This window comes from Podarcis cretensis (assembly GCF_951804945.1).
Source record: "Podarcis cretensis genome assembly, chromosome: 6".
Taxonomy (NCBI): Eukaryota; Metazoa; Chordata; class Lepidosauria; order Squamata; family Lacertidae; genus Podarcis; species Podarcis cretensis.
The window spans coordinates 16,531,598-16,557,914 of NC_137175.1; the positions used below are offsets into that span (position 1 = coordinate 16,531,598).

Consider the following 26,317-nt stretch of genomic DNA (forward strand, 5'->3'; position numbering starts at 1 on the left):
GACATTCATATTGTAATAATGCGGGCAGCCTGATGTATAAGTTGTCATTTCACTGCATTATTCAAAAGAAATGTGGGGAAAGGTTTTGATGATCTATGTGTTGCTCCTGGATTTGATAGCCAAGAGAGTCATAACTAGCATGAAAGTAAATTTGAGATCGTCTAGATTTTGAAATACAATATGCACTACCTGCTGGGGTATCTAAAATAGCCTTGGGCAAGTCAAAACCTGAGAGAGTTCATTAGCGGAAATAGCACCTCCAGAAGGTAATACCTCATGAACGATGACACAGTCCATGCCAATCAACACAGCTGATACCTTGTAGATATTGTTTGAGATTTAATTTTCGAGATATTTGTCATTCTTGTTTACCTATGGAAACACAGTCTAGGTGCCCAAGCAATACATCCAACATTGACTGTTTTGTTTTACATAATAATGAAAATCTGGTTTGGGGCTCAAGGTGTCCACAGTCTCAAAAAGACTGCCAATCATCCAGTTTGAAGAGGCTGCAGGGAGGGAGCTGAACTTAACCTGAACCACAAAGGCTGGTTCAAAGAACCTCCTGCATTGTGTCAATTGCAACTAAGCATCAATGCTAAAACCTCTCTGGAGCCTTGAACCCGAACTAGAGCCAATTGCTCCCAGATACTGGTTGAAAATAACAGCTCTCTGTTGGGTGCTCCCAATGTCATTCTATTTTTGGAAAAGCAGGTATGGGGCACCGGTTTTGATTGGGGTCACAGCATGAGGAGAGAGACACTTTTCCCCACACCATAGCCCTGGTCCAGATTACATACACCCCTTATTTAACTGGAGCTGCTATTACTTGTGGATGGGAAAATATGAAAAATTAATTTTTAAAGTCCACATGTTTCTCCCTCTATGGCTAATAGGAGCTCTAGGGAGGCAATCCTTCTTTAATTAATGAGCTCAATATAAGGAAGGGTGAAAAATATACATCCATATTGGGAGAGACAAAAGAAACAAAGAAAAAAGAATATCCAACCCAACAAGATCTGAACAAGTTAAAATTGCACATCCTTTTTTCATTATGGAAATCAGTTTTGAAAGAGCATACTGGGGTCAAAATAAGAATGAGTTGGGATTATTGACAAGTGTGCACTGGGAGAGTAAGAGAGAGTAACCTTTTGCACCCTGTTTTTGCCCTACTGTGTAGTTGCAGAAGCAGTGATTTGCACAAACCCTCCATAGGGAGACACCTGTGTTCTGGGTGCAGGGGGACATATGATTATGCACACAAGTGGCAGATAAGCAGGAAGACAAGCTACTGCCTGTATTGAATATTCAGGCTGCTATTTCTTCCTGCTGATTTTTGAAACTAACAGTGTATCTCTTTGAGAACACAAAGCATGAAATGACTGGCATATTACCTGCCAATAATGTGTCAAGGGCCATCAAAGGCTGCTACTTCTAAGCAAAAGCAGCTTTGCAAAGGGGTAACATGAAGTGGGAAAGTTGCAGCAATGGTGGCATATTAACCCTTTCCTTGCCTGTTGGTTTTCTGCTCAGAGTTGCCCTTTCACAGCTCTTATTCTGCCTGTGAGGTCCAAAAAGCAGACTTTTTCTTCACAGATCCCTCAATCTGTGTCTGTCACCCTACAGAGGAGGGAAGGGGAGGGAAGATTAGGAACATAGAAGCAGCACAAAGAGTCCAGTTACCCCTTCTCACCACTTTTACTGCTCCAAATTGCCCTTTCTGAAGCTGCTATTGTATGTAATTACTTTCCAAGTCAAGTGTAGCCCAGCGGCGTAGCGTGGGTTGTCAGCACCCGGGGCAAGGCAAGTAATTTGCGCCCCCTAACCCGGGGCAAGGCAAGTACAGTAATTTACTCTCCCAAGCAGCAGCAGCGAGGCTTCTCTTTCCCCCGCACTCTCCCGGAGCTGCCTCTTTTCTTTCCTTTTTTCCCTTTCTCCAAGGCTTTTCGCTTTCTCTCCTTAATTGATTCCCCCTCCACACCGCGGCGTTTCCTGGCTGCTCCCCCCCTTCCCCTCTCTCTCCTCCTTGCTCTGCTTGCCTTGCCCTGCCCTGCCTGAGGGCGCCCTGAGGAGACTCCGCTCTCCTTTTTGACCAGGCGAGGTGGAAAAAAGGGGGAAAAGTCTCTTCCTGCCCCCTCGCCAGACTCCCTGCTCGGCTCGGCTCGGCTCATCACCCAGAAGGCCAGTGGAGAGAGAGCCGCAATTACCATAAAGCTCCTCTCCCTCCCCTTCGCCAAGCTGTCAAAGCCCGGCAGCAGCGGCAACGGCAGCAGCAGGCACAGCCAGACCTCCGCCAGCCAGCCAGCCCGCCCGCCCGCCCGGCTTCCTCTCCTTTTTTGGCCCGCGGCAGAAGGCTTCACTCTCCCCCTTCCGCGACCTCCTCGCCAAGCCGAGCGAGCGCGGGCTCCCTAACCCGTGGATTTTAGTAGGGGCAGAGAGCTGCTAGTGTGAGCGCACCCCCCGCCCATGTTGCGCCTGGTGCGGCCGGCCTCCCCTGCACCCCCACGCTACGCCACTGGTGTAGCCAACATGTTGCCCACAGGACTAACAGAAAAGCAGCCTTGCAGGACAAATGGGGAGGCCTGTGGGGCAATCTTGGCCTACCAGTTTCCTCACCTGTTATAGCACAAAAGTGCCTCTCCACATAGCAATAAACGTATTAATATTTGGGAAGCATTGCAGGAACAACTAATAATTGCGAGCCAGTGTGGTGTAATGGTTAAGAGTGGTAGACTCATAATCTGGGGAACCAGGTTCACGTCTCCGCTCCTCCACATGCAGCTGCAGGGTGACCTTGGGCCAGTCACACTTCTCTGAAGTCTCTCAGCCCCACTCACCTCACAGCATGTTTGTTGTGGGGGAGGAAGGGAAAGGAGAATGTTAGCCGCTTTGAGACTCCCTAGGGTAGTGATAAAGCAGGATATCAAATCCAAACTCTTCTTAATAAAGTGGTCCAGTATAAATCTACCACTAATCCATTATTATTGCATCAGTGACATGTTGCACAATGTGCCCACAAGCGAATGCCAAAGATCCCTGCCATTACAGTGCGTGAGAATGTAGCAATCTTGACTATGAAGTCTTCATGGCAGATCCCTACAGAGGCCCCTTTTATGGCTTGAGATTCCCATGGTCTAGATTAATTCCTGACTGACCAGAAACAATACAGAGAGCCCCATTTAGTCACCCTTGACAATTTAATCAAACGATGCCTCCTTGTGTTCCAGCTCATAAACCAGAAGATCAGGGCATGCAAACAGCTGCAGGACAACCCGAGATTTGTTGCTGTGCTGGAATATATCTTAGCCATTGGGAACTACTTAAATGAAAATGCTGGGAGAGAGAAGGCCAAAGGCTTTCAGCTGTCTTCTCTGGCTAAAGTAAGTGGTTTTGCTGGGGAAAGGCTTGGATTGTAGGAGAGTACAATTTTCCTTAAAAAAAGTGTTTAAATTTCTCTCTTTTTCTCCTGAGTGCAGATAAATAATACAGCAATGTCATTCCCTTCAGATGAATGTTTTCTAGATGCTCCAAACCCTTCAAAGAAATGCTGAGACTCAGTGCAAACTACTCTGGCTAAGTCCAGACCCTCCAAGTGTCCCTATTTTCCAGGGACAGTCCCAGATCTACAGAAGCTGCCTCAGTTTCTGATTTGATCCTGGAACGTCCTGCTTTTCCTTAGGACGTCCCTATTTTCAGCAGAGAAATGTTGGAGGGTATGGAGTTATGTGACCCCTGAGCCAAGAAGATAAGTAACTATACAACCTTTAGGAGACATCTGAAGGCAGCCCTATATAGAGAAGTTTTTTAATGTTTAATGCCTACACACACACACACACACACACACACACACATATACACAAACCATATTTACTCGAGTCTAATGCACCATCAAATCTAATGAGCACCTCAATTTTCAGACCCTTGAAACCAAAAAAAGTATTTGCTGGTGAATGTAAATATGCCATCAAATCTAATGCGCACCCTAATTTTCACAATGTAATTTGGCCCAAAAAGGTGAGTACTGTATTAGATTTGAGTAAATACCATATATTGGAAGTTGCCCAGAATGGTGGCTTCCATCTGGTAGTTTCCACATTGTAGGAATATCATTTAAAATGTGTGGACATCTGCAAATAACAAAATTTTGTCCGAAACAGAAATTAATGAACAACAGTTTCTGGCCAGAATTAAGATGCAATAGGATATGCCCATGTAAAAGTGACTTTTTGGTTGTATTATCTGTGATCGATTTGCAGGACTGATGATTTGCCTTTGAAAATGTTGGCAATAAGAGCAGTTTCCTTTGCCTCAAACTCTGTGTTTGGCTGCTCCTATTACTGACTGCATATTCTCTAGGCAGCCTTGAACCTTTAAGCATATTATCAAATTCTGCCACATCTCTAAATAGAAGTGGAAGTTATTTCCCCCCACCATGGCACTTCCCAGGGATTTCAGTATATTGAGTGAATGATTTATGATGCAAGCGACAATTCAGAGCCCCAATTTGGATGTTTGCCTTTTTTTATATTTCTGCTGAACTACCACATTTATCATTATGAAAAATATCTACAAAACCTTACTGTGCCAGACGACGTCTTTCTCCATCCCACTACGGAGACTTAAAGCATTGTTTTACATGAACTGTTCTTACTGTTTTACACTGGAGTGTGAAACCTTTTGTCACTGTCTAGGAAATATATATGTCCCATTTTCAATGTTAAAATCGCCCAGTGGGTTACTCCCAAGATCACATTACCTGCTTTCCTTTTTGTACATGGGTGTACAGCTATTCTTGCCAGTCAAGCCCCCTTCAGACATTTTCCCTCTCTGTATTTAATGCATGTGTGAGGGAGTAGCACCCTCAACACCTCCATCCCTGCTGGCAACATCTTAATACATTCAAGTTTTCTGTGGAAGATCAGAGAACCTGTGAAGCATCGGGAGTCAACTTGATGCCCTCCAGATATTGTTGTTCTCCAGCTTTCAACAGCCTCAGCCAGCATGGCCAAAGGTCGGGTGCAGAGAGCTGAAGTTATTCAATTTTGGGAGGGTGCCCTGTTGCCAACTGGTGTGGAGGAATAATTTCTGGAGGGGGCTTCTGTCTCTCTAGTGCATAAGCCCCCCACCCCCCCAAAAATGGAGGAATGGGACAAATACCAAAAGGTGAAAAATGCATAGGTTATTGTATCTATTTAAAATATAAAACCTTCAGAAGAATTATTCCCAGGAGTAATATTTACTCAGCAGAGAGGACCCTCTTGGTAGTTCCTCTGCCCTCAGAAGCTTGGTGTGTGTGTGGCAGCCTGGCAGAGGGCTTTCTTCAACCTTTAAAAGGTTTCTCAGAGCAGCTCAAAAGTGATAAGAACATCCCCCCAAAAGCCCAAAATAGTAGAGTAGTGTAAAATAAACTTTAAAACAGAGGCAATGTTAAAGCAGAACCCAAAAACAAAATTTATAAGTCAAATAAAAAGGTCTTCATTTGGCACCAAAAATACATCAACGTCAACACCAGGGATAGAATCCAATGTGGTGCTAAGTCTCTGTTTCTGTCAGTGGAAGCATTTCACAATGCAATGTTCCCCCTCCTCCTGTGCTCCCTAAATTTAAGGGTTTCTCTAACCTCCTGGAGTGGGTTTGGGGAGGACACAAGTCGGGTGAGGAGACAGGGGGAGTCCCATTATGAAAGTGGAAAGTCTTGAGCTGATGGAGTGAGTTAGTAGAATACTGCTCATGGCAAGCTTCCCTGGAAAAGGTATGTCAGACATGGGTGTCACAATGGAGAAGGTCCTGTCTGAGATCACCACCTACCTCACTTCTGAAGGCAAGTGAAAACACTGAAGGGTCTCTGAAGAGCATTGCAATAGCCAGGCTGGTTCTTAGCTATGGTAGTATTTCTCAGCTTTAGTTCCTAAGTGGCATTGTTGACACCTGTCTGTCTCAAGAGACAATGGAGTGCACCTCCAGGGGTAAAGTCAAACCACTGCATTAGCAGAACCAAAGTGACCTCCCCAGGACACATGCCGGGGCAGGGTGTATGGAGGTCCTGGGCTGCCCAGATGACAGGACTTCTCTCGGCCTCACTGATGTCTTCCCAGGGAAAGCAGAGCTGTGCATTAGATGTGTTGGGTAGTAGTGGGGGACACCTCTGGTGGGGGTGCTCCTTCTGAGGTAGTTCATCCACCTTTGGTCCCCACCTTGAACTCAGCTCTCAGCACGCAACAGTGGCCATACCCTGGGAATGGCTTCAGCTGGCCAACTAAAACAAGTAAGCGTAGCCATTGGATCTCAAACCGTCTATGAGTTAGGGACTTCCCTTGCATCCCTTGGCTCTGGCAGATTGAGCGGACAAGACCAATGGCCTAGACGGTGGTTTCTGCACATGCTGTAGAGGGAAGTAAGGGACAGGTGGGGCTTGCCAACCTGGGAAGGAAGCCCATCTAGGAGAAGGATAATCTGATCCTAAGCCTCTGCTGCCTTGTGGAACATCTTCAGGAGAAGAAAACGCTAAGAAGTAAACCCTACGCATGAATCCAGATTGGAGTCCCTAAGGCGGTTGGATGGGGCCCTGTACACCTCCTTCTGGCAAATCCTGCAGCCAAGCTGGTATACAGTGGTACCTCTGGTTACGAACTTAATTCATTCCGGAGGTCCATTCTTAACCTGAAACCGTTCTTAACCTGAGGTACCACTTTAGCTAATGGGACCTCCTGCTGCCGCCGCACAGCCACCGTGTGATTTCTGTTCTCATCCTGGGGCAAAGTTCTCAACCTGAGGTACTACCTGAGGTACTACCTAACGTGTTTGTAACCTGAGGTACCACTGAATTCACAACATACTTCATGAGGATGCAGTGAGAAAGGTAGTACAACCCCTTTGCAGAAAGACCTCTGAATCCTGTTAGGTTGTATAGAAACTTAAAGCAATCTTAACCCCACTTTTTCTGCTCTTATTAAATTTTCCTTGGAGCTATAACATTTCCCCGCTGCCTCCATTTTTGAAAATAATACACCCCAAATCTAGGCAAGCCTGTCAATTACATTGCTGTCTTCTGTTTGTAGTTATCATTGCTACGAGGGAAGGAGAGGAATTTCACCTTGCTCCATGCCCTTGTGGAACAGATCTTCTTACATGAGCCTGATTTGGCTACATTTCCTCAGGAGTTGACAGAATTTAAAGCTGTTTCTGCTGGTAAGAGGATTGTTTCCCTTCCCTCCTTTCTTGCAAATATTGCTTTTCTCAAAACACCCATTTCCATATTAGATATGTGTGATACTTATCTGGGTTCACCATCTGACTTCTTTTCTGCTTTGCCACAGCTTCCATCAAAGGTCTCAGTGCTGAGGTTGAAGGTATGTAAATATGGTTTCAGAATTCACCGAAAGCATTTTTCACACATTGTGAAGTCACCTGGAACTGGGTTCCATCGTGTTGAGCTTGTAGGTCTCAAAGAGAAGAGCTTTTAGGGTTTGTTTGATTCTTTAATAATAATAATAAAATACATTCAAACTACTGAGGGGGCTGGTTGCCATGGCAATATTTTAACCCGTCATGTCTCTGCAAGGGAATTTGAGGAGAAATATCTAAGTAATGGCCATGAAGTTTCCAAATTGCGCATAGAGAAGTCAATTTCATTTTGCCTTAAACCAGTGCTCCATTGACCTTTAGAAGAGGTATGGGAGGCAGAAGAAACTTAGTGTGTTTGAGAAACAAAGACTCGGGAAGTAATTTAAATCAAAACTTTGAGTTAGGCATTGAGATAATGGAAATATGCAGCAAATCATCCCAGAACTCTCCTGTCCCCTGGACTAACAGGTAATGTGTCCCCATCCTGGCTCCAGTGCTCTCTGCTCTCTGCTAGGCATGTAAGGAAGAGATGCTAGTGTTGGCCAAGGATGCAAGGAAAGTTCCTGAGACATCTTGCTGGCTGCTGTTGAAAACAGGATGCTGGACCAGATGGTGCCTCCAACAGAGGGCTCTTCTTATCTCCTTACAGAAAATCTCTCTGGTCTCATTCTGAAGAAGGCACCCAAGTAGTGCCAATCCCTGCAGGAGGCCTACTGTGGAGGTTGAAGGAATCATGGTCTTTATTTTCCATTGCTCAGTAATAGAGTACCTGCTTTGCGTGCATAATATCCCAGGTTCAAATCTCCAGGGTACTGCTGCCAAAATACTTTGCCTGTCAGAGTAGATCGTACTTCTCCAGATGGAGAAACTGTCTGACCGGCTGGCATAAGGCACCTTCCTATGTAACTTTATGATTGTCCTCAAAATTCCACTTGGAAAGATCTACTAACAACTTTAGTTTAGATTTCAGAGCCCAAAAACCTTTGAAGATGGAACAGTCAGAAAGAATTCAAAGAGGCATGTGTGTGTGTATCTTACAAAATGTATTACATGCAAGAAAGAGTAGTTAATTAACCAACCAACAAAATAATTTACCATTTCCAAAAATGCATCCTGTCAGATGCCGAGAATCAAATATACAATTACAGTACTTTTACCTTAACTATAAACTTCCTATAACGTATACCAACATATAATCAATTATTGTATCAGCAATATATCAAATTCCTTTATAATAATCTGTATTGTTGGATTCCATTCACACATTCCAGCTGCCTTGTTTGGATGTCTCTGAATGTTAGTTTAATGATCCCCATCCATATCCAAATTTTCCTTACTAATTCCTTTTTAATTCCAGCTTCTTTTGACTTTGACTTTTCAAAAAGTATTTTTGGAAGTGCAAGGATTTCTGTGTTTCATATTTTTGAATATGTATTTGGTCCCAGTGCTTATATCCAATCCCAGTTGAAAAGGGACCAAATTTGCTGGCCAAATGCAAGATAGAAGTTGGGAGTGCTATGAAAGAGAATTTCAAACCAAATTGAAAAACCATAAGGTTTGATGGGAAAACTCCCTTTGACTGATTGCAGTGAGATATTGATCAGATGCTTGCAAGTAACCAAAGGCATAAAACTGTCAGAGAACTTCAAACTGGGGTGGGGTGGAAAAGATCAAGAAGAAAAAGCAATGATTTGGGGGAAAGCCAGTTGCCTACTTTATTGTGTTGTACAGAAGGTATACTATGCATGTTATGAGAAGCTCACTATGGACAGTCCTTTTCCCATTTTGATGCCTACTGTCCTCAAGTGTTGAATAGGATATTGCAGGGAGAAGCACCACATGCTCAAAGGACATACTTAAAGGTTCGCATTAAGCTAGCATTCTTCTCTGATTGATGATTGATTGATTGATTGATTGATTGGTGAGTGCATGCATGAGAAGTATCAGCTCCTGAAACAAACAGAATGAATAAAGTCAGAGCAGTGTGAAAGGCAAAATGCCTCATTTTCTTCCTCTCTGTTTTGTGATTAGTTTTACGGAAAGAATTAGACAGCATTGCTGAGTGCAGAAGACTAATCAAACCCAAGGTTATCAAGGCAGGAGCTGTGGAGTCACAGTTCTACAAAGAGCTGAAGGTAACTGTGGTCAGGATTTTGTTTAAATGGGTATATACCATGCAGAATTTCAGAGATCAGATGTGAAGGGATTTTTTGGATGCAGGGAAAGAAGGTTTTATGACAAGAATGGGGAAATTTTGAATGTGGCCCTACAGCCCCTTGCGACTCTTCCTGGACCACTCACCCTCTTTCTAAGCCACACTTCTCACAGTACATATGCTTTCTGGAATGAATGAATAACTGAACTGAGATAATGCATTTTGCTTGCTTAGATGGAGGATAAAGAGGCATGAACAGATTTGCATGGCTGAAATGTGTCCTGCTGTATGTAGGTATGGGTCACATCCACAGAGCTGCCCATTTTTGCCTAAGGCTTTGCATCCTCCATAGTCTGTGTCCCCCAGAAAATTCCCCATGGGGGAATGCAAAAGATTCCCCACTCTTCATTCACAGAAACTTGTCTGCAAGTCACCAAAAAAATGAAAAAACCAAGCAAGATCTAGACCACAGACTCTGGGATGTCCACTAGTGATATTTGGCAGCCTACCATGCACTCAGCAAACCTCTTGGATTTTGTCCCTGCCTGGGAGTCTCTGCACACAGGGGCCATCTGACTGGTCATGATCCATGTCAGTTTGATGCCATTCATGTTACATGTTGTAGATTCCTGTTCTAGAAAGTTGCATGGCTACAACTCCTAGCATGACGTAGCAACAACGTTAAAGAGAAGGAAATAAGTATTCAATCTCTGTTTGGCTATTTCCCTCATCCTATGACTAGCTTCAAGTTGTCACACATAAGAAGAAAGCTTGAAAGCCTCACCATCACTTGCCAGAGCAAGGAGATGCTGTCAACTACCCTACTGCTCCAGGAGAACATGTTACTGCTATTGCTTAAAGTTTATGTTCCATCTAAGCCCACCATCCAAGACATCACTGCAGTGGAGCATTTTCCTTCTTTGTCCAGGATCTGAAGATGACCTGTCATGTAATTTGGTATAGCCAAGCCAATTGTCAGTCTTGATCAATAATCCTCTGCATATGCTACAGATTCATTTCTATGTGATTGTGTGTTGCCAATTTCTCTTGTAGCTGTAGCCATATGCATTTCTTTGAATGCCACACCAGAGGGTTCTCTGACCTTGAGGAATAGCATTTCAGAGGGTTATTACTGGAATTGAATTTATTATCTATTTACAGCCCAGTTCATACTTATACCATGGTGAGATAAGCAGCTGGCTAGCATGTGTCAATTTGCTAAAATAAATATCATCATCATCATCATCATCATCATCATCATCAAATGAATACAGAGAAGAAAGATACACAGCATAACAATGTTTTTTAAAAAAATAAAATACTATGGCTGCAATCCTAGTACCACTTACCTGGGAGCAAGACTCATTGAGTAGAATAGAACTTACTTCCAAGCAGATGTGGTTGTTTTTATGATGATGATGATGATGATGATGATGATGATGATATTTATACCCTACCCATCTGGCTGGCTTTCCCCAGCCACCCTGGGTGACTCTCAACAGAATATTAAAAAGATGATAAAATATCAAACATTAAAAACATCCCTAAAGAGGGGTGCCTTCAGATGTCTTCCAAAAATCAGATAGTTGTTTATTTCCTTGACATCTGATGAGAGAGCGTTCCACAGGGTCGGCGTCACTACTGAGAAGGCCCTCCGCCTGGTTCCCTGTAACTTCACTTTTCACAGTTAGGGAACAGCCAGAAGGCCCTCGGAGCGGGACCTCTGGTTAGGGTTGTTAGTAGATAACATGGTGGGCTTGTGCCCCTTCCTGGTGCTGGTATGAGAGGAGAGGTTCTCCACTTCTTGCTTAAGCCTTCCTCTCACCTCACCACTATGATGGAGAAGTTAAAGGAGTGGAGGATGCCTGCATATGTGTGTGTCTGTGTGTGTCTGTGTGTGGTGCATGTGTGTGCGAATTCTGAACATTGAAGTTTGACTCCCTCCAGCCCAGTGTTTGTGATTTTTTTTATTGATGTTTGTAAGTGGCTTTGAGGTCGCATTAGACTTTAATGTGACACTCATTCCAGATTGTGCTTTATGTTTCAGGATTTGATTCAGGCATATGAAGGCGACCTTTCTCAGTTATTTAGAAGCTGTCAAGAAATGAAAAAGGCCTATCACAACATACTGGTACGTTTTATTTTAAAATATAAGTGTCAAATAAGCTGTTTTCTTATCAACAGTGACCTCTAGAAATGCAGAGAAATATCACCTTTGACAAACACGATTCATAGTGCAGCGTTTAGGCTGCATTCTCAAACACCCATTCTAGGGAGCAAGCTCTTGAGAACAGTGCACTGTTGAGTAAATGTGCCGTGGATTAGGTAATTATTGAAGGCAGCAGTCCTGCATACATGTATTACATGGGAGTAAATCTCATTGCATATAGGAGGCATTTCTTCTGTTCCAGTAACTATGCTTAGGAATACACCATCAAAGTTTTAAATCAGATTGCTGCTGTTAATTTAATCAGCTTGCACAGTTTACCTTAAAGTGTCTCAGGGCTTTTTATAAATAAATAAATAATACTTAATTAAAGTAACAGGGACTTCTAGCAAATAACACTAAGTGACACAGACAAAAACCTTTACTGTATGGAGATTCCTAATGCATTTCCTGAATGAAGTGACTCTTTGCATCAACACTTATTATCTTTGAATTTCCTTTCACGGGTGATGAATCCAATTAAAAAAATATGATGAATGCATGGCTAATGCAAAGTAGTATGCAAGAAGGATGCAAAACAATTGTCCATAATTTTCCAGCTGCGGTAAATCTCAACGAATTGCACTCTCTCTGCACATCTTAACTGAACATGCTGTACCTACTTTATGTTTCAAGTTCATGTTCTCGCAGTGGCAATGACTGCTGGGATTAGGCCACTTTGGATGTTGCCTTTAGCAATGTGAGAGCTGCTGCAGCAAAGCTCCAAATCCAGTGTGGTGTAGTGGTTAAGAGTGGTAGACTCGTAATCTGGTGAACCGGGTTTGCGTCTCCGCTCCTCCTCATGCAGCTGCTGGGTGACCTTGGGCTAGTCACACTTCTCTGAAGTCTCTCAGCCACACTCACCTCACAGAGTGTTTGTTGTGGGGGAGGAAGGGAAAGGAGAATGTTAGCCGCTTTGAGACTCCTTCAGGTAGTGATAAAGCGGGATATCAAATCCAAACTCCTCCTCCTCTTCTTTCCGCTCTGTTTGTCAGTGGAGAAAGTATGGATGACGAGCTTGCAGGGTGGATGCTAGTTATTCCATAAAGAAGAAAAGGTGCTCCACATATGCTCTCTTCTTTATTACCACTCCATGCAGCCCAAGGATGAACTCTGATATTGTTGGGAAGAGGTTTCAAGGTTAGGATCCGGTGAGCCCCATCATGGATGTTCATGGCTCTTACTTTCTGCTGTAGACATCTGAGCCAGCCTGAGATGGCTAGTTTTCACTGGGCCCTTTATAACCTCCATGGTGCTTGACTATTTAGACTGTGAGCCAAAGTTCCCAAGCACAATTCAAGGCAAATTAAGAACAAAAGGCAAAACTAATTGTGAACAATGTGGTGACAGAAGAATTCAAGATTGAGAAAGGGACACGACAAGGTTGCCCAATCTCTCCATTGCTCTTTATATCAGTCCTTGAGGTTTTGTTAAATATGATTAGAAAGGACCAAGAGGTTAAAGGTATACAAGTGGGAGTTAAACAGTACAAACTGAAAGCATTTGCTGATGACTTAGTGTTGACTTTACAGGAGCCAGAATCTAGTACTAAAAGGGTATTGGAACTGATTCAAGAATTTGGACAGGTAGCAGGTTGTAAGTTGAATAAGATGAAAACTAAGATTTTAGAGAAAAATTTAACTGTGAATGAGAGAGAAAAGTTTCAGGAGGAAACAGGATTAACATTGGTTAAGAAAGTGAAATATTTAGGGGTAAATATGACAGCCAAAAATGTGAATTTATTTAAGGATAATTATGAAAAATGTTGGACTGAAGTGAAAAAGGATTTAGAAATATGGACAAACTTGAAGTTATCATTGTTAGGCTGAATTGCTGTGATAAAAAATGAATGTGCTGCCAAGGATGTTGTTTTTGTTTCAAACATTGCAAATTTTGGATAAGATGGATTGCTTCAAGAAGTGGCAGAAAGATATTTCCAGATTTGTTTGGCAGGGCAAGAAGCCTCGAATAAAATTTAAGCTATTAACTGATGCTAAAGAAAGAGGTGGATTTGCCCTGCCAGACCTTAAACTATATTATGAATCAGCTGTTTTTTGCTGGCTGAGAGAATGGATGCTTCTTGAAAACACTGACGTGTTGGATTTAAAATGTTTTAATAATGTATTTGGTTGGCATGCATATTTGTGGTATGATAAGGTAAAAGCACACAAAGCGTTTAAAAATCATATTGTTAGAAAAGCATTGTTTAATGTTTGGATAAGATATAAGGATTTGTTAGAAAAGAAAACCCCAAGATGGTTGTCACCAATGGAAGCGAAGGCACAGAAAAAACTCAATATGGAGGCCAAATGGCTGAAATATTGGGAAATTTTGGAACAAGATGGAGACAGAATAAAATTGCAGACCTTTGAAAAACTGAAAAATAAAGTGCGAGATTGGCTTCATTATTACCAAATAATGGAGGCATACAATTCGGACAAAAAAGTTGGCTTCCAGGTGGAAAAATCAAAATTGGAAACATAATTGTTTGATCCAAAAACTAAGCATTTGTCAAGAATGTATAACTTGTTGCTGAGATGGAACACTCAGGATGAAATGGTGAAATCAGTTATGATTAAATGGGCACAAGATGTTGGACATAACATAATGATGGCTGACTGGGAACAGTTATGGACCACAGGTATGAAATTTACGGCATGTAATGCCCTAAGAGAAAACTTAATGAAAATGATTTACAGGTGGTACATGACACCAGTCAAGCTTGCAAAAATTTACCATTTGCCCGATAATAAATGTTGGAAATGTAACGAGACTGAAGGTACATTCTTTCACCTTTGGTGGACATGCCCAAGGATTAAGACATTCTGGGAGATGATTTATAATGAAATGAAAAAGGTATTTAAATATACCTTCCTGAAGAAACCAGAGGCCTTTCTCCTGGGCATGGTCGGCCAACTGGTGCCAAAGAAGGATAGAACATTTTTTATGTATGCAACAACAGCAGCAAGAATACTCATCGCAAAATATTGGAAGACACAAGATCTACCCACCTGGGAAGAATGGCAGATGAAGTTGATGGACTACATGGAATTGGCAGAAATGACTGGCAGAATCCGAGACCAGGGAGAAGAGTCGGTGGAAGAAGACTGGAAAAAGTTTAAAGACTATTTACGGAAATACTGTAAAATTAATGAATGTTAGAAAAATGTTGGAATGAAGTTATATGGCTTTAGTAGAAATGTTATAAGGAATTAAGGACAAATAGATTAATAGAGTATTAAAGGGAAAATAAGGTTAGAATGTGTTAAGATATTATAGGATTAAAAATAGAGGAAGATGGAAAGGTATTGCGGAAAGAATTAATAGAAGTGGAATACAAAAAGGGAGGTGTGAGGAGGTCATGGAAATAATTGAATGAAAGATAAGATATTGAAACTATTTGATGTGTTTTAAATTGTGTTTGTTTTGTTTTGTTAGTTTAATGTTAGTGTTTTGTTAGTGTAATGTATAGTTGTTGTTCTTGTTTTGTATTGTATTGTATTGTGTTGTATTGTATTGTATGGTTTTTATTCTTTGTAGTGTTTAAACTGTTGGAAAAGGTAATAAATATTTTTTTTTAAAAAAAAAAGAAAGGTGGGAGAGCAGGTGGATCTCATTCCCACTCCCTCAGTCTCTCCCTAGTACCTGCAAACTCCTCCTCCTTTCCTGGGCGTCCTGCCAAGGAAATACTATCCTGGTTCAAAATGTTTTGCTCTGGGGAGCCCACTGGGGCAAGAGTTTTTCCAAGAGGTGGTTACCTCCTGGGGCTATGACCCAAAGCCACTCCTTAGACCACAGCAACTCCTCGTGTTTAGGTGAATTCTCCCATCTGTGGTTTTTAATGTTGGGTAAGGTTTCCGCTCCCACTAAAGCTCTCTTGAAACTCTATGCATTTATATGGTTTTCCCGCTGCATGGGTTCTTCAGTGTAAAGTAAGTTGACTGCTTACACTGAAGCTCTTTCCACTCTGCGTGCATTTAAATGTTTTCTCCCTTGTGTGGGTTCTCTGATGATGTGAAAGGCAACTGCTTACACTAAAGCTTTTTCTACACTCCATGTATCTCCATGCCTTTCCCCACATCACATGTACTGAGGATGCAGCCTTGGATCACAAATGATAACTCTCAAACCTAATTTGCTATGCCACTGTGTAGCTACACTTTTTAAAATAAAAGACAAGAGAGACACTGAAAAAGACCTTGACATATTCTTATGAAAAGGTTATTTTCAGTAAAACCTCACTAATTGCATTTTTCTGGGTCCAGCATTGCTTTAATCTTCCGTTGCCCAGTTTTTTAAAAACTCTGTGCATTTATGCTTCACAGGGTGCGAAAGAAGGGGTTTGCACCTTTATACAATATGCATGTGTGCTTGGGCCCAGGGTCTTTTGCCACACCATCCCCACTACTGACTCCCTGTTGCTACTCAGCTTCAAAAAAAAAAAAAAAAAAAAAAAGGTCCCCGGATTCATTGAAAAAAATCTGGTAACCATACCTTAAGGTTGCAATCCTGCGCATGCTTGATAGGAAACCAATGCTATGAAAGTCAACAGAATGCAAAGTTGGATGGATCTGTTGATTTCAGTTTCTCTCTGTTTCATTTCCCCCTCATTTCTGCATCAGTTTATTTTAAAAATTCTCTCTCACACACAAATTATTTGCTTTTTAAGTGCATTTTATGCACACATTTGCAAGCAACATTCCTGAATTATCACATTGTTTTCACTCAAATAATGGAGACCTTCTTCACAAAATTCAGAGAACTGTGAATTTCAAATGGTAGATGTGTTTCAGTTTGTTTATTGGTTCAGGAAGTATCAGTCATGCTGATCCAACCCCTTCACATCACTAGTGGATTGTATTTCCATTGAGTCTTACTGCGGTTTACTTCTGAGTAGGTGTGCCTAAGTCTGCAGCATGAGTTATGACTAATCTTTGTTGGATTGTAACTGGAGGCTATGATTTTCCACCCATTTCAAATGGGTGCTTAAAAATCTGTTGCAGAACACTGACACAGCAGCTGTTCAGAAGCTTCAAGCCATATCATGGCTTGCAGGGCAGCAGCTGAAGAAGGAGCAAAAAGGGTTTTCTTGTGTGTGTGTGTGTTTGATCCATCTTTTAGATTTAGGGGAGCTAGTCTCAAACGTTTGTTGGGGGAGACCTAGGTTTTTTTGGGGGGGAGTTATTTGTCCTGTTTTCACGCTTTTTATGATGGAGGATGGCTGTAGCCACCCCCAACGACACGTTCTCAAGATGGAGGGCGAGGGAACAGCTGCAGTCGCCTGCGGTTCCTGCGCAATGTTTGCCATCTTGCCAAAGGTTGCAGGCAGCTTTACCTGCAGCAATTGCATGTTGATTGCCCTCTTAGAAGACAAAGTCCAGCAACTGGAGGTACGTGTAGCTACGCTCCAAAGAATTAGAGAGCTGGAGCTCTTCTTGGAAGCAACAGAGCACACCGTCTCCACCAAGGAGGAGACAGGGGACTCCCCTGAGAAGGAGGCTAGTTCACCAACACAGGAGCCAGATATATGGAGAAACGTGACTCAAAGAAGTAGGAGGCCCAGGGTTCGCTCTGATTGTTTAGAAATACACAATCGCTTTGAGGTCCTCTCCCCTAGCATGGAAGACGAAGAGCAGACTCCATTTGAGGATCTCTCCCTCATTACAGTCGATCAGGTATATGAAGACGAGCAGCAAAGTCAGTCCTCAGGGAATGTGCAGGCAACCTTGGAATGGACAGCTCACGGAAGAACCCCGACCAGACCTAAGAGGAGGCGTGTAGTGGCGATGGGGATTCCCTACTGAGGGGAACAGAAGCAGTGATCTGTGGGCCTGACAAGATGTCTCAGGAAGTGTGCTGTCTCCCCGGGGCTAAGATCCAAGATGTAACTGAATGACTGCAAGGAATCATAAAACCCACTGACAAATACCCCTTCCTCTTGGTTCATGTGGGAACCAATGACACTGCAAGCAATAGCCTCCAGAAGATCAAAAGAGACTATGAGGCTCTGGGCAGGAAATTGAAGCAATTAAATGCACAAATTGTCATCTCATCTGTCCTCCCAGTTGAACGACGTGGCCCAGGGAGAGAGGGAAAAATAGTGGAAGTGAACAGCTGGCTTCGCAAATGGTATAAACAGGAATGGTTTGGATTCTTAGATCACGGACTGCAGTTTCTTGAAGATGGACGTCTGGCAAGTGATGGGCTGCACCTCACAACGGTTGGGAGGAATGTTTTTGCCAAAAATCTCAGAAACCTCATCAGGAGGGCTTTAAACTGACTAATGTGGGGGAGGGAGACAGTGCTCCTGAAGGTAGGAGTCTATCAATTGATCAAGATGATCATCCAAATGTCATAGACCAAATGGAGCAAACAGCACGCAGACCTAGTGGTGGGAGGAAAAAATCCTTAAATAAGAGACACGGGGGAATGATTAATGGACTTCAATGTCTGTACACTAATGCGCAAAGCATGGGAAATAAACAAGATGAGCTTGAGCTCTTGGTACAGCAAACTAAATATGACATAATAGGCATCACTGAAACCTGGTGGGATAAGTCCCACGATTGGAATGTAATAATGGAGGGATAAATCTATTTCAGAGAAACAGACCAGACAAGAAAGGAGTGGTGTTATATGTCAGGGATGTGTATACCTGTGAAGAGATCCAAGATTTAGAACCTCAAAGCCAAAGTGAGAGCATTTGGGTCAAAATTAAGGGAGAGAAGAATAACAGTGACCTCATTGTGGGAGTTTACTATAGATCCCCAAGCCAAACGGAGGACATAGATGATGCCTTCCTGGAACAGATGGCCAAGCATGCAAAAGGAAGGGAGATAGTAGTAATGGGGGACTTCAATTACCCGGATATTTGTTGGATGTCAAACTCAGCCAAGAGCATAAGGTCAAACAGATTCCTCACTGGCCTTGCAGACAACTTCATTGTCCAGAAAGTGGGAGAAGCAACAAGAGGAGCAGCCATTTTAGATCTGGTCCTAACCAATGTTGATGACCTGGTTAGTGGGGTAGAAGTGGAAGGATCATTAGGCGCGAGTGATCATGCTCTTCTGAAGTTTACTATACAGCGGAAAGGAGCAGCCAAGCATACTAGGACTCAATTTCTTGACTTTAAGAAAGCCGACTTCATAAAACTTAGGGAAGTGCTGGGTGAGATCCCATGGACAGTAATACTAAAAGGAAAGGGAGTTCATGATGGCTGGGAGTTTGTTAAGAGGGAGATAGTAAAAGCACAACTTCAGGCAATACCAATGAGACGGAAACATGGAAGGTGCCTAAAGAAGCCAGGGTGGCTATCTAAAGAACTTTTAACTGAGTTAAGATTAAAAAAGGATATGTACAAAAAATGGAAAAGGGGGGAAACCACCAAAGCGGAATTCAAACAAATAGCCAGCACATGTAGACACAAAGTCAGAAAAGCTAAAGCACAGAATGAACTCAGGCTTGCTAGAGAGGTTAAAAGCAACAAAAAAAGAGGCTTTTATGGGTATGTTCGTAGCAAAAGGAAAAACAAAGAAACAGTGGGGTCACTCAGAGGAGAAGCTGGTGAAATGCAAACAGGGGACACAGAAAGGGCTGAACTCCTCAATGCCTTCTTTGCCTCAGTCTTCTCCGATAAAGAAAACGATGCCCGACCTGAAGAATTTGGAGCAAATGATTCAGCAGAGGAAACACAGCCCAGAATAACTAAGGAGATACTACAAGAATACTTGGCTAGTTTAGATGTATTCAAGTCTCCAGGGCCAAATGAACTGCATCCAAGAGTATTAAAAGAACTGGCAGATTTGATCTCAGAACCACTGGCAGTCATCTTTGAGAATTCCTGGAGAACAGGCGAAGTCCCGACAGACTGGAGGAGGGCAAATGTTGTCCCTATTTTCAAAAAGGGGGAAAGAGAGGACCCAAATAATTACCGCCCAGTCAGTCTGACATCAATACCAGGGAAGATTCTGGAGCAGATCATTAAGCAAACAGTCTGTGAGCACCTAGAAAGGAATACTGTGATCACCAATAGTCAGCATGGATTTCTGAAAAATAAGTCATGTCAGACTAACCTGATCTCGTTTTTTGACAGAATTACAAGCCTGGTAGATGAAGGGAACGCAGTGGATGTAGCCTACCTTGATTTCAGCAAGGCATTTGACAAGGTGCCCCATGATATTCTTGTAAAGAAGCTGGTAAAATGCGGTCTTGACTACACTACCATTCAGTGGATTTGTAACTGGCTGACTGACCGAAAGCAAAGGGTGCTCATCAATGGTTCCTCTTCATCCTGGAGAAGAGTGACTAGTGGGGTGCCACAGGGTTCTGTCTTGGGCCCGGTCTTATTCAACATCTTTATCAACAACTTGGATGATGGACTCAAGGGCATCCTGATCAAATTTGCAGATGACACCAAACTGGGAGGGGCGGCTAACACCCCAGAGGACAGGATCACACTTCAAAATGACCTTGACAGATTAGAGAACTGGGCCAAAGCAAACAAGATGAATTTTAACAGGGAGAAATGTAAAGTATTGCACTTGGGCAAAAAAAATGAGAGGCACAAATACAAGATGGGTGACACCTGGCTTGAGAGCAGTACATGTGAAAAGGATCTAGGAGTCTTGGTTGACCACAAACTTGACATGAGCCAACAGTGTGACGCAGCAGCTAAAAAAGTCAATGCAATTCTGGGCTGCATCAATAGGAGTATAGCATCTAGATCAAGGGAAGTAATAGTGCCACTGTATTCTGCTCTGGTCAGACCTCACCTGGAGTACTGTGTCCAGTTCTGGGCACCACAGTTCAAGAAGGACACTGACAAACTGGAACGTGTCCAGAGGAGGGCAACCAAAATGGTCAAAGGCCTGGAAATGATGCCTTATGAGGAACGGCTAAGGGAGCTGGACATGTTTAGCCTGGAGAAGAGGAGGTTAAGGGGTGATATGATAGCCATGTTCAAATATATAAAAGGATGCCACATTGAGGAGGGAGAAAGGTTGTTTTCTGCTGCTCCAGAGAAGCGGACATGGAGCAATGGCTCCAAACTACAAGAAAGAAGATTCCACCTAAACATTAGGAAGAACTTCCTGACAGTAAGAGCTGTTCGACAGTGGAATTTGCTGCCAAGGAGTGTGGTGGAGTCTCCTTCTTTGGAGGTCTTTAAGCAGAGGCTTGACAACCATATGTCAGGAGTGAGTGCTCTGATGGTGTTTCCTGCTTGGCAGGGGGTTGGACTCGATGGCCCTTGTAGTCTCTTCCAATTCTATGATTCTATGATTCATTACTATAGCTTTTGAATTAAACTGTTCAACTACAGACTACTATGTTACAGCCTTTGAGGTTGGTACTCTTCTGGCTATGGAACAGCCTTCCCAGAACAGAATTACCTGGTGGTCATTTTGGTGACTAATGACTACTTTTTAAAAAAACAAATAAATCACATTTTAAGCAACTAGCATTCTAAACAAAAGCTGGATGGGGTTTGTCTAAATTGTCTTGCACAATTTTTCTCTGCATCCCTTCAATTTTTTAATGCTCAGATTTTTTTTGGGTTTGTTTTGCTACTTGGATTTGAACATTTTGTTCTGAGTGGCTGTGGAAACACAACCAGATGGGCAGGGCATAAATAATAAAATTATTAATTATTATTGATAGGATGCTCATAAGGGACTGTTTATAAAACAAGCAGCCAAGCAAGCACATGCATTGGTTGGATGTGCTATTCTTTCCACTGAACGTCTATAGCAAACAGAGTTCCCAAGCCTGTCAATACTCCTAAGAGTATCCCACAGCTATTGGTAGCAACTGCATTATCAACAGTGTAGATAAATCTATTGGTTGCTGCACTTGTTACTCCCCAATTTTGGGGTATGTGTGCGTGCTTCATCATAAGGCAATATGATGGGATTAACATCTGATTTGCGTAGGATTGCCTTCAATTTACTCTGCTGGAGATCAACACCTTCTAGATGTTTGGTCGTTAGCTGTAGAAATAGTATCTTTTCTTCACTACTGCTTAATTATTGGCAAGCCTTTCATGGGCTGTGTTATCATCTACAGGCTTCCATCACCCCAGAGGTGCAATTAGGAGCTCATTGTGAGAGCTATTGATTAGTCACTGATAGAGGAAGTTTAGTTGATTGGTGAGTGAATTAGATTTGGAATGATTTGTGACTCTTTGCTTTGGGTCCCTGTAAGAGTCGGTTGTCAGATTATGCGTTTTATTGATACGCCAAAATAAAGAGAAACAGAGCAAATGAATAATCAATTGACCATCAGAACAAAGGATAAGGAGACTTTGCTGAAACCATTCTGTGCAATTGATGATGGGCCATAATGCAACTTCGCTTAAACAGCAAAGGAACAAATTCCATAGTGTGAGTTTGCTTTTTAAGCAGTGCTGTATGGTTATTTGATGAGGGTTCAGTAGTGAGGTTCCAACTCGGTATGAAGGAGAAATTTGATTTCATCTGAAGCAGAATCTATTAAATTCTCACTTTCCCCCCAAAATATATGTGAACTGAAACAAAATTGAACCTTTCAAAATTTGCACTCATCTGAATTTTGCTATGCAGTTCGCCAAGAAATGTTTTTAAAAATGCATATATTAAGGGCAATGGTGTATATAAATACAATAAATAAATATAAATAAATATATTGGTGAGAGCATAACAAAGAAATACATTATATTAGGGCAAATTGTTTGGAAAAAATGTGTACATTAGTGAAAACTTCATATAAAGATGTGTTTATTAGGTGAAATTTGCACTAAAACACTGATGGATTTTCACGAGGCTTATTTTTTTATGGCTGCAGAATGTGGAGAACTATATTTAAGATCAGAAAAATAAGAAACTGGGAGACCCAAAAGTAACAGATCCTTCCACCCTGACTTCCAGTTTCTCTGATTCTAACATGGGCATGCCACAACAGCCCGCATATCTGAAAAATACTTTTGTAATGCCTCTCCACCATTTTTTCTCCAGGTCCCTCACCATCTTTTGCATTAGTACTTATTTGACTGTATTGAACAGTTTGGATGTTTGGAATTATGTATTGTTTTATGTAACTTCTTTTAGTGGTCACCATTTTTAGGGGGGGGGGGAATCCTTTGAAAAAATGGCATATACATTGGCTAAATGAATAAATATTTGTCGTCCTCCTTTGAGCTGCCCATAAGTTCTACCATTTCTCTTGAGATAGACTCTGCACACCCTTCAGCTGGTTTGGATGGTAATGCCAACTGGAGCATATGGGAATTGTAGTTCAAAACATCTGGAAGGCAGTAGGTTGAGAAAGGCTGTTCTGGACCCCTAAGAGCTGTACCTCAATTCTCATCATCCCACCCATATAATGCAATTGTGAAAAGCACAGAGCCTCCACCAGGAAAAAGATGGCAATATTTATTTCCACCTCCCTTTTCTTATCCTAAATGCTTGGGGCAGAAATTGCAGGTTAAGACATACATAATGTTGTAGATGTAACCAACGACAGACAGAGATAGCTTTTCCTTATGCTGCATCCAAGAACTGGGCAAATTCCAAGTATGGATTTAATGGCTAACTTGTTAACTCTGGCCAAATTGTTCTTTATCCAAATAGCTTAAAAATGTTAATGTGATTATCTCACTTAGGGCAGTGGATTGGTTGAACAAACTGTGAGAAACAGATGAAGTTGACAAGTTAACTATCCTGATTTTAATTAGGGAATGCATTGAGGATACAGGTGTGCTTATATATTCAATAATAGTATCCTCTTTCTGAATTACTGGAATAATAATTGAAAAGGAATTTGATGTGATTTAGAATTTCTCAAAGATTATATATTGCAGGTGTAATTCAAGAGTAAATCCTTGCTTTTAATTTTTGTTGTGCAAGTGAAATAAACTAACTACCCATTACTGTATTTAATCCCAAATAGTGGTGGAAATAATTTTTAAAATCTAGTATTCTTTCAAATGATGCCTGGGCTCAAATTAGGGTGACTCTCAGGAGAAGGGAGTTCCATCATTGTGAAACAGTGACCAAAATGACCTATACAATGGTGTGCGGTCAGTGAACCAGGAGGACTAGGCCAGTCCCCTAAATGTTTCCCTGGCACTTTGTTCCCAAAGCCTCGGAAGCTCTTGCCCAGCTTGGGAAAGAGGTGCGATGCTCACATACACAACTTTGTGACATCATGCACACATCCTCCCACAATCATCCCCACAAGCTGGTACCTCTGGCCCTAACTGTTCTGCTATGAAAAATTTCACCGCATAGGCTCAGGTTGTATATATGTATAAATAAACCATATATCATATAGACACCACAGTCACCACTGTGCCTCATTTCCAAAAGGAAACACAAACCCTGGGTGAGTGCCTGGGACCCCTGGAATCTCACACTTGCTTGGAGATTTGTGTGGCATGCAACAATATGTATCAATAAGGAATCAGTACATGACATCTTAGAAATGTAGAGGCAATTGTCCTTGTTTAAGTGTGTTGGGCCCTGTATATTTTGATCATAAAGAGGCCTGATTCTCACTTTAAGATACATGTGGGAAATGCAGGAGAGAACACAGAGGATGGAATAGCATTTCTGCAATGTGGTGGATCTGCTTATCTTGACCTTCTTGCCATCAGTTGCCATCCTTATACCATTTTTATTCAAGGTGCTTCCAGCAATAAATTCTGCTTGTAAACCATTTGGGTTTGGCTTTTTGTAACAGAACCTTCCAACACAGTTTAAGTGCCATGTTGCTTCCTGGGCCTTCATTGTGACAAATCCTACACTCACATAGAGGAAGCAGGCTATATTTCAGCTCGTCACTCTTGCCTGATCTTTCCAATCCACAATAATCTTTATATGGCTCATATGTGAATAACATTAAACAGCTAGTCATTATTATTGTTATTATCTTGCAGATGAAATTTGGGGAAGCAGAAGATCGAGACTCAGAAGAGCTTTTTGCCTGGATTTCAACTTTTATCAGTGATTTCAGAAGAGTCTCAGCCGAGATGATACCATGAGTGCAGTCACTGATTCGGCAAAACTGAACAGTGTTGCCTTGAGGGTGCCGGCAGAAATCGGATGATTTGTGGTGTTATTGTTTTAGTCATTTGTACATCAATGAATTTCTGCTTGAATGTAACTTTCTTAATGACCTTGCAGACCCTGTGCTGAAAAACCACTGCTGCCAAGAAGGCCCAAATGGGATTTACAATAGTTCTTCTAGCTAGAGGTAAAGTAAGGAGAACAGGACAGTTGATTTGTTATCAGGCCTGAACCAGTCTCTGAATGTAAGCCAAGAACTTCCTAACTTTGTGAAAGACCATGGACTATATGTGATTTGCCACTTTCTCCAATGTGCTGCCCTTCAGATGTTCTGGAGCTGTAGTCCAAAAACATCCAGAAGGCATCAGCTTGACAGAGTGTTTTTCAGACACAGAAGAACAGCGATGTTCTACTGTAGCCCTTTATGGGCCACCTTTGGTATAAATTATAGAAATCTATCACTTTGCCCTTATTGTATGTGGATATCAGAGCAGTGCTTTCTACTGACCTCAGGTATCCTGAACTAGAGAAAACAGTATCCACGTGTACAGGTGCCCTCAGTGCTGGCCCTGGACCAAAGAGTGCCCCAGGTGAGGAGCATCAATTTGGATTTTAATTAACTTTTATAATGTTTTTATAATGTTGCACTGTTTTGGTGTTGTTAGCCGCCCTGAGCCCGGCTTCGGCTGGGGAGGGCAGGATATAAATAAAATTTATTATTATTATTATCCTCAGTGGCCCTCTACTGAATACCATTTTTCTGACTGCATTCATAGCACAGTTGATTAATGCATAGATTGGGTGCATGGCTTGTCCCCGTCATCCTATCCCTGATCACACAGATCACTTCAATGCAAGCTGATTCCACTGAATGGGCAACTGTTGTTTTAAAATGTGCTCATAATAAAAATAAACAATGCTGCAATGCTGATCACGAAAGTAAGTATTTCCATCTTTTCAAATGAAGAAAAATTGGTTGAATTACTGTTGTTTTAGCTGTTGAGTTCCACCCCCGAGCCTAGCATCCCTAGGTCAGGGGTGGAGAAACGTAGTCCTGGGGAGCAGGAAGATTTTGTGGCAAAGCCTACTGGGAAGAGTTGTTTTGCTCACTAAGCCTGAACTCTTTTGTTCCTTGGAATAAAGAGTTCACTTCACTGACATGTGAGTTATTGCTGACCAGCTCCCAGCTCCCACCTTGACATCAAGGTGGGTCTTTACAGCATAACCAGGATCCTTGCTCCTGTTTTGCTGAATACAGGCACTATTAGCACTCATGTCCAGGTCTAGGGCTCAAGACTTCCTCAAATCTCACTTGCAGCCATCAGCATTTGACTGCCAACATACAGCAGCAGTCAATGTGTGATAGATGTGCAATACATTTCTCATATCAGGTCAACTTAAAATTCACAAATACATAACAGTGAATTCCAAACTACAGTGGTACCTCGGGTTAAGTACTTAATTTGTTGTGGAGGTCCGTTCTTAACCTGAAACTGTTCTTAACCTGAAGCAACACTTTAGCTAATGGGGCCTGCTGCTGCCGCCGCATTGCCAGAGCACGATTTCTGTGCT

At 42.2% G+C, this 26,317-nt stretch overlaps 1 protein-coding gene across 3 annotated transcripts in view; it reads left to right on the forward strand.

Moving 5' to 3' along the window:
* LOC307217616 overlaps window positions 1-24,868 on the forward strand; it is an 84,759-nt gene extending 59,891 nt beyond the window's left edge. For 2 of the 3 annotated variants that reach the window (XM_079979197.1, XM_079979198.1), the window contains 6 exons: window positions 3,228-3,380; window positions 7,059-7,188; window positions 7,317-7,349; window positions 9,376-9,479; window positions 11,547-11,630; window positions 24,616-24,868. In XM_079979197.1, coding sequence (XP_079835323.1) covers window positions 3,228-3,380; window positions 7,059-7,188; window positions 7,317-7,349; window positions 9,376-9,479; window positions 11,547-11,630; window positions 24,616-24,720 — 609 coding nt within the window. In that variant the 3' untranslated portion in view covers window positions 24,721-24,868. Of the gene's footprint in view, window positions 1-3,227; window positions 3,381-7,058; window positions 7,189-7,316; window positions 7,350-9,375; window positions 9,480-11,546; window positions 11,631-23,340; window positions 23,433-24,615 lie in introns of all 3 variants that reach the window. The other variant, XR_013839631.1, reaches the window with a different exon arrangement.
* The last annotated feature ends 1,449 nt before the right edge of the window (window positions 24,869-26,317 follow it).